Raw genomic sequence first — 9,120 nt, forward strand, 5'->3', positions numbered from 1 at the left:
GTTGTTTGACCTTGCCTGTTGGAATATGAGTGTGTTTAATAAAAACCTGCAGATGGATCTTCAGTGTCAAAGTGCTTTGTTACACAAGCAGTATACAATAAGTAACCTACTAGTTTACTAAGAGTACACTAACAGAACACTTGCATGTTCATTTTCAGTATATGACTAGTAAACTACTAGTTAACTAAAAGTATATTAAAAGAACACTTGGAAGTATACCTGCAGCACACAATAAGTAACCTACTAGTTTACTAAGAGTACACTAACAGAACACTTGCATGTACACTTTCAGTATATGACTAGTAAACTACTAGTTAACTAAAAGTATATAAAAAGAACATTTGGAAGTATACCTGCAGCGCAAAATTAGTAACCTACTAGTTTACTAAGAGTAATCTAACAGAACATTTGCATGTACACTTGAAGTATAAGTCTAGAAAACTACTAGTATACTCATGAGTTCACTTGCAGTACAAATGAAGAACTAATTGTGCACTAGTTGTACACTTAAAGTTGACTACTCTTACACTTATAGTACACTTAGAAGTATACTTTTATATACTAAAAGTGGGCCAATTTAGGCCCAATTTAGTGGGCCAATTTAGAGAATACAAAATCCGAATCTTTTCCTTACCTTACTTGTGCTAGATTCATCAAACAATTATGAGAAGTTTGCAATAAGCTTACGTGATGTAATTATTAAGTGACGTAACTGCGTGACCCGCAGCACACACAGGCCTCAAGTTTAACAGCATTAGGGACTCTTTTCTGTATTCTGTTTGTCTAGAACTAGTTTTACAAGGTAGCTTAGATGCTGCATATCTTCCAAAAATTTGCTAACTTTCCTTCCTAGATTTCATGCTACAACAAAATTTGCAAATGATGCACCCCTTCCTGCACATTCTTACCTCATGTAACTTTAATTGCAACATTGTTTCTGATAAAAACAGAGTTTATGGAAAAACAGGCAACTTTTAAAGAATCCTATAAATGTTAAAACAAACAGACTTTACCTGATAAAAACTGTATTTTTATTTATTACAAAGCCATTGTGATCATGTACAAAATGGGCAATATAAAATGACTCATATAAAAATTGGTGTTTATAAAATGGTTCATTTTAAAAAGGCCTGAGACTGTGTTGGTATAAATCTGGTTTGTACAATGCCACAATTGATTAAAAAATCTTTGGTAAAAAAGTTACTGGAATGTAGATGATACAATTTTAGCTGAGATCATTCATGAGATCACGTTCATGCTCAAACAAAGCATCAACCAGACGTTCAGCGATGGGTTTAGAAGTGATATAGCCAAGCAGTTCCCTCATCTTGGCTTGATCTGTTCCCTTTGATCTCACATTTGCAGCTGATTCAAGATGTAAATCAATATCATCAAGAATAACATCAACGTGCTTGACACATTGCACCAAGGATCCGTGGTTCTTTTTCAAAAACTCCTTACAATCTGTGAAATAAAAAACGAATAAAGGAAGTGAAGGGAACAGAAAGAAGAAAATAAAGATTAAAGTTTATTTTAAAATACACACATACAGTTCAACAAAGTATCTCAATTAAACTCAGTTTTATCACTGTCGAATAAAACAGGCAAACAATCAAATCTAACCTGTTACTACTTTAGATTTTCCTCTTCCACAATCTTTAGTTTGATCAACTGTGAAGTTAGAAAACATGAGTCATTATTTATCTATTTATTTTATTGCTATAAATGTATTTGCTTGTAACAGGAGACAAGTCCTTTCATTCTGAATGTGATAACATGACAAAATAATAATTAGATTAGATATTTTACACTTACAGTTTCTGACCGGATCCAGTTTCCCATTGTTTGCATTTATAGTTATATTAATGGAATCTGCTTTATTAGAATTCATTATGATAGCTGTATTTACATTGCCATCAGTCATACTTGCATCTGTTAATACAAAACCATTATCACAACCTGCACTGTTTCTATTTTTTTATATTCATTTTATAGATATTTTGTTTTAATTGTTCACTATACATTCAATTATAGATTGCATAGAAATTAATACTATGTTTTCATGCCCTAAAAAGTAATATATTGCACTAACTTGCACTATCTCCTGATGATGGTCCAAGATTTTGCAAATGGTTGGATGGTCCCACCTTTTCTGTCTCTGCAGAAAAAACCCCAAAAATATTCATGATGGTACAGATCATGACAACATCCTATGAACAAATATCTTTATTTTAAAACTTATTGTATATTACGCATATTGCCTGTAAGACACTATGTATTACATTTAATTTCATATGCACATTACATTGGGTTACATTACCACTGTGTGTTTCCATTGATTTTCCTTAAGTATAAACAAAGCAGAATCCGCCAAGTTTGCATATAGCAGCTGTATGAAAGTAAAAAGGTGCTGTTTAAATTGTATGGAAACTGCTGCAGAATGTTCACAGAACAATAAATCATTCGGGCCATGTCCATGTTAAACAACTTTACTGTTTCCAAATCCAATAGGTACAGATGTATGGAAAGAAATTAGACTCAAAATTATTAACAAATACATGCACAGTTATATGTGAACTGGATGCATGTTACAAATGTATTTTACTATCCACAAACAAATGTCTTTGAATGAATGTGTATCGATTTGTACAAATGTACAAATACAAATGTTTTATTTTGTATTCAAATATCATAATTTGCATGTGCAAAAAGGGAGATGTGCATTTGTGGATCAGGTCCCGTTCTGTTCATTTGTATTGAGACTTTCATTTCGCTGTTTAAAGCATTTTATGAGCCAAAAACAAACAACTATCAATGAATGAACTAAACAATTGTCTTTGATTTTGTACTTTGATTTTGATTTTATAGTAAAAAAATATATAATTTAATGTATTCTATACTAAAGTTTATTAAATATTTCATACTTTCCCCAGTTTTCTATTGTGGTATTTTTTATAACCTCTCTACTGGTTGCTTTAATAATTATTATGTGGACATTCTTAATAAATACATAAATATAGCGCACACACATGTTGTGAAGTGTTATTTATATATAAACAGGCTGGGGCATATTAATTTGTATGTAACACAATAGTTTTAGAACAAACACGTAGGCTATATATATAAGGTAAAAATAAATAATAGAAAATAGGAAAATTATGAAATATTTAATAAATGGTAATGTATAATACATGAAAGGATTACTTTTTAAAATGAAGTGAATTATACTGTAAAAATAATTGACTTACCATTAAAGGACAATAAAGATACATTACATACATGCACACATACACATCTCAGTAGCCAAGCCATTAAAACATTTAATATATATAGATAATAAACGTAACGCTATAAAAACACCAGACTAAAGGGAAACACAGAAAACATAATTCACCACCATGTGTGAAACTCCGTTAGACTGCTACCTAGTGGTAACTGTTTTCTTAGCACAACTGTGCTCATGGCTCTTTCAATGCAAACCACGCAACTTAAGTCTTAAAACTCGTATGAACAAAACAGGATGAATGCACGCGAGTCGCCTGATCCACAAATGCACATCCTCTTTTTTGAGTGCACACATTGTGAAATAATGATACGAAGTATGCCAACTGAATTCACAAATATGTCTCTGTTTGTACAAATCGATGCACATTCACGTAAATATTAAAATTCGCAGACACAAAATCAAAGACATTTGTTTAGTTCATTTATTGATAGTTGTTTGTATTTGGCTCATAAAATACTTTAAACGGCGAAATGAAAGTCTCAATATACCAATGAACAGAACGGGATTAATGCACGCGTGTCACCTGATCCACAAATGCACATCTCCCTTTTTGCATGCGCAAATTATGATTTGAATACAAAATAAAACATTTGTATTTGTACATTTGTACAAATCGATACACGTTCAAATTCTGAATTTCACATATTCAAATCTTAAGACATTTGTTCGTGGATAGTAAAATACATTTGTAAAAAAAAATTTGAGTCTAATTTCTTTCCATACAGATGCCTATGTATGACCTATGAGCTGTCCAAACTGAAAACAACTTGCACTGACATCTTAAAATAAATCAGTGCTCTTTGTTTTGCCTCAAAATGCACACAAGTAATGTTTTTAGTAAGGCATGTTTGTTAAATAATTAAACTGAGGCCTAGTCCTAATCCCTTTCCAAGAAACCACCCCAAAGAGTAAATAAACATTTAGTAGCACAAATATCACAATGGAATCAAATCTAAAAGATTAAAGAAATATGAAGCAACTTACTTTTTGGATGTATGCACACAATACTAACAAACTGTTAGGAATGGACCAGATAGATGCCAGCCACGATAGACGACTTCTTTTTCGTCTTGTTTAATGGCACCAGTCGTAGACCCTTTTTCAGAGTTTACTGAAATGATGACGTGGCAACAAAGATATTGGACTTCCTGCTTTCAATGATGCATAATAATGATTTTTACATCATTGAAAGAAGGAAGTGCAACACTGAAATCTGTATTTCTCCTGTCTCAGCAGCAACTGAGGAAATGAAGGACGACCCTTCAAAAACATGACTAGGGTTTTAACTATACAAAGCTTAATGCAAATGGGTGAAGTGTCCCTTTAACGTAAAGCTTTTATATTTTTGCTTTCATAAGAACACGCCTAAAGTGAAACGTAGCCTACTCCTAGTTGGCTAGTTCAATGTCCAATAGGATTCAGTTTGGTTTTATTTCTCATCTTCTCTTACAGTAAAGACAACAAAAGCCCGCTGCTGTCTGTTGCCAGGTCTCATTTAAAATTGAATAGCGATGACACATTCTCAGGTTACAGACAAATGAAGTCAGTTTTCTTTTCCCTTCCTTTTGCTAAACCACCATAGTGGCTCAGATTTAGACTAAACTTCATTGTCGCTTTTAGGGAAACTAATACCTTGTTCACACTATCTGTCCAAATGCGATTTTGGTGCATTTCCAATTTGACAAACTCACTGTCCATATTGTGTATCACAACTTTTCAGATCCAATCTGTGCATCCTGTAGCATTCTGCAGTTTTCCAGATTATCTGCACTGCGCTTGCACGACAATCTGCCTCGACGTCTGATGTGTTTTTACATGATGCGACAGCTTGACATAACCGAAAAGCTACACAAATGCAATCAGAGTGGTCAGACTGAACTGGATTTCCAGAAATGCGATTTGAAAAGAATTTCAAACCACCTTTGGATGTAGCCTGAAACGGATTCGAAAAAATTGATTTCATGTGGTTTTTGGCCATTTATTCGTTCTAAATGTGATCGCATATGCACCAAAATTGGATTTGGACTGACAGTAGGCTTGTTGCGATAGTCTGTGAAACGGTGAGTACCGGTGCTTCAGCCTCTCACCGGTTAGATCACTTGCCCACTGCGACACCGTCTTTCACCGTCGTTTTGATATTTTCTTGTAATTAAATCATTTAGTTTAACTGAATGTGTCTGCTGTCTGAATTCAGTGGAGCTGAACGCGCGTCATCACAGAGCAGCGGCTGCGGGTGTCAGATTTCATTTATTCCTGTCAGACTGCAGCGAGCAGACGATGGCAGAAGCCGCGTGCTTACTCGTTTTTGTTATAAGATACATATATGATGTTTAATATAGGCGAGATCGTTTTGTTGTTGTGTTTTTCATTAAGAATAATAATAAACCCATCATTCAAGCAGCGCTTTATGGAGGAATAGCCGGTTGCTCTGCTTGGGACTGGCGGGTTTCTGTCAGAAGTACCTGCGCACATTGAGTCAAGCACTTAAACCAGCTGTTGCATACGCATTTGCACGCAAATAATACGCGATTTAACGCAGCGTACGCAAGCGCTGGATTTAAACAACAGTTGCATCTAAATCAAAAGTGAAAGTAAAATGCGCACTTCTGTGCATTTATAAGCCCCTCCTACCCGGTTAAACTTGTATCACCGGGTTTATCACACGCTGATTAACCGGTGGGAAAATTCTGTCACCACAACAACCCTAACTGACAGTGTGAACAAGGTATAAGATCGCATCAGGCTGTCAGGATAAAACAAGTCACATCCATATACACATCAGTGACACTAATATGATCATACACTTCCTCAATAAAAACCCAATACACATTAAAGTTAAAAACATAAATACAATGTTAACATAATAAATATCTTCCCTGGTTATCTGTACAATGATCTGCTGACTCTGTAGCAGTCTTTAAGGATCGGCTAAAGACCCATCTCTTCCGCCAACATCTCACTTGCTAATATCTTTTTTCCTATCCGTATCTTTACATTTTCTGTCAAAAAAAAAATGAATACAAACCTTACCTTACTTGCACTAGATTCATCAAAGACGGTAGAGAAGAAAAGTGAAATAAGATTATTAAGGTAAATTTAAGTGACGTAACTGCGTGACCCGCAGCACACGCATGCCTTGAGTTTAACAGCATTAGGGACTCTTTTGTTTATTCTCTTTGTCTAACTAGTTTTACAAGGTAGCTTAGCTGCTGCACACCTTCAGAAAATTTGCTAAATTTTCTTCCTAAAAGTCTCACTTCGTACTGCCATTTTATGCTACAACTAAATTAGCAAATGATGCATCCCATCCAGCACATTCTTACCCTCATGTAACTTTTATTGCAACATTGTTTTTGATACAGTAAGCAACTTGTGGGTTTAAATGATCCTTACAAATATAAAAAAAACAGACTACCGGTATATATATGATACAAAACTGTATTTTTTTTTATAACAAAGCCATTGTCATCATGTGTATACACATTGGTCAATATAAAAATTGGTGTTTATTCAATTGTTCATTTAAAAAAAGCCTGAGACTGTGTTGGTATAAACCTGGTCTGTACAATGCCACAATTGATTAAGAAATATTTGGTAAAAAGTTACTGGAATGTAGATGATACAATTTTAGCTGAGTAACTCATCCATGAGATCACACTCATGCTCTAACAAAGCATCAACCAGACGTTCAGCGATGGCTTTAGAATTGATATAGCCAAGCAGTTCCCTCATCTTGGCTTGATCTGTTCCCTTTGATCTCACATTTGCAGCTGATTCAGGATGTAATTTAAGATCATCAAGAATAACTTCAATGTGCTTGACACTTTGCACCAAGAATCCGTGGTTCTTTTTCAAAAACTCCTTACAATCTGTGAAACGAAAAACGAAAGTGAAGGGAACAGAGAATGAGGAAAGTAAATATTAAAGTATGTCAATTAAACACAGTTTTATCATTGTTAAATAAAATAAGTAAACAATAAAATCTAACCTACTAACCTGTTACTACTTTAGATTTTCCCCTTTCACAATCTTTAGTTTGATCAACTGTAAAGTTAGAAAACAAAATGCATTACTTATCTATTTTTTTATTGCCATATGTATTTGGTTGTAATAGGAGTTAAAGTCCTGTCATCTGCAGTGAAATAAATTGTTCAACTTCTGAATGTGATTACATGACAAAACAATAATTTAACTATTTTTAGATTTTTTACACTTACATTTTTTCACAGCATTTGGTGAATTCATATTTATATTAATGGATTCTGATATATTAGAATTCATTATGATAGGTGCAAATACAGTGCTGCCATCACTCGCAATTAAACCTGTTAATACAAAACATTATCACAACCGGCACACAGTTTCTATCTTTAAAATATTTATATATTTTGTTTTAATTGTTCACTATACATTCAACAATAGATTGCATTTATAGAAATGTTACATTTTAATTACACGAATTAATACTATGTTTTTCATGACTAAATAAATAATATATTGCACTAACTTGCACTAACTCCTGATGGTGGTTTGGGATTCTGCAGATGGTTGGATGGTCCCGCTTTTTCTGTCTCTGCGGAAAAAACAAAAATATTCCTGATGGTACAGATCATGAACACATCATACGAACAAATATACTTGTTTAAAAACGTTGTTTACAAACATAATTGTATGTTATGCATATTGCCTGTAAAGCACTAGGCCTATGTACAGTATTGCATTTAATTTTCATGCATGACATTGGGTATAGGCCAGTGGTTTTCAAACTGGGGGCTGGGGCCCCCAGGGGGGCCGCGAGATGGTGCCACTATGACATTTTATGAAATACATTCATTTATCATGAATTCTGTGTAATTAAACCCCAAAAAATAAGGCTACTAACCAAAAGCACTACTTTTTTGTATAATTTAATGTTTTTTTATTAAAATGTTGAGTTTTAGAACAGTTTTTTTATCACAAATTTTCTTTGGGGGGCCGCGAAGGAATGCACCGTGCACAAGGGGGGCCACACGCTGAAAAAGTTTGGGAACCACTGGTATAGGCTACCACCGCGTAATACGAGATATTATAAATTCATTTCTTACCTTTAAGTTCCACCGTTTTAATCCAGACTCTGAGTTCAGGGGAAATTTCGTTCACATCATCATCTTCTAACATCTTCAGAAAATCTTGACAGACATTTTCACCTTTTTCACAGATGATGTCTAGGAGTTCAATAGCAACATTCTCTTCGGACGCATTTTTAGAAATGGACTTCAGTTTACCGTACTCCGAAATTGTTATAAGCCCGTGCGTTTGTACGTGTTGCAAAATAATGGTCGGATCCACTTTTAGCCATTTGATGAGTTTAAGCTTATTTTTCACGATGATATCCATGGATTTTCCTTAAGGATAAACAAAGCAGAATCCGCCAAGTTTGCTCAATGATACAGTAGCCTATTGTCTGATGAAATATTTAACCAGCATAAAGACCCATGCAAGCAAAATGCACCCAAAACACATCTGCAGAGCAAAAAGCAGAAAGTTATTTGGAGATTAGCCTACATTGCTAACCCGTCTAAACGCTTCGGTTTTAGCGGCAGCCTACAGTCAGGAAACGAGTCATTTTTACTTTCGCTTTTGATTACAGTGTATGTACTGTAATCTACCACTGGATGGCGGCAGTATCAAAGGATAGAGGTTTTAATTTTTTTTATTTATTCTGTGGATCTGTTGATTCTCAATGAACACATACATACTTTGAATATCAATGTACAGATTCACATTTTTAAATTTGTAACTAACTTGGGACTGTAAACTTATCTTCTTGTGAGGTATTTGAAAAAGTATTTTTA

General features: G+C 34.2%; 1 protein-coding gene across 3 annotated transcripts; it reads right to left on the reverse strand.

The window, feature by feature from the left end:
• Positions 1-1,001: 1,001 nt before the first annotated feature.
• On the reverse strand, positions 1,002-8,890 carry LOC135733508 (uncharacterized). Of its 3 annotated transcripts, none has more exons than XM_065252204.1 (5): positions 8,371-8,890; positions 7,794-7,859; positions 7,504-7,611; positions 1,624-1,671; positions 1,002-1,464 (listed from the first exon to the last, which is right to left on the reverse strand). In XM_065252204.1, exons 1-5 carry the CDS (start codon positions 8,660-8,662, stop codon positions 1,226-1,228), a joined length of 753 nt encoding a protein of 250 aa, XP_065108276.1. In that variant the 5' UTR covers positions 8,663-8,890; the 3' UTR covers positions 1,002-1,225. The 3 variants fall into 3 exon arrangements, with proteins under 3 accessions (XP_065108276.1, XP_065108275.1, XP_065108278.1); XM_065252203.1 differs by lacking the exons at positions 1,002-1,464; positions 1,624-1,671 and adding exons at positions 6,606-7,155; positions 7,283-7,330; XM_065252206.1 differs by lacking the exons at positions 1,002-1,464; positions 1,624-1,671; positions 7,504-7,611 and adding exons at positions 6,606-7,155; positions 7,283-7,330.
• Between the last annotated feature and the right edge of the window lie 230 nt (positions 8,891-9,120).

Source organism: Paramisgurnus dabryanus, chromosome 15 (genome assembly GCF_030506205.2).
Source record: "Paramisgurnus dabryanus chromosome 15, PD_genome_1.1, whole genome shotgun sequence".
Lineage (NCBI taxonomy): Eukaryota > Metazoa > Chordata > Actinopteri > Cypriniformes > Cobitidae > Paramisgurnus > Paramisgurnus dabryanus.

Excerpts from the sequence above, each read along its gene's own strand:
- LOC135733508 (XM_065252203.1), bottom strand. The coding sequence starts at position 8,662 with ATGGATATCATCGTGAAAAATAAGCTTAAACTCATCAAATGGCTAAAA. Across the intron at positions 7,612-7,793 it reads ACCATCAGGAGTTAGTGCAA|GTTTAATTGCGAGTGATGGC; the intron begins GTTAGTGCAATA and ends TTGTATTAACAG. Across the intron at positions 7,156-7,282 it reads AAAATCTAAAGTAGTAACAG|ATTGTAAGGAGTTTTTGAAA; the intron begins GTTAGTAGGTTA and ends TTCGTTTCACAG.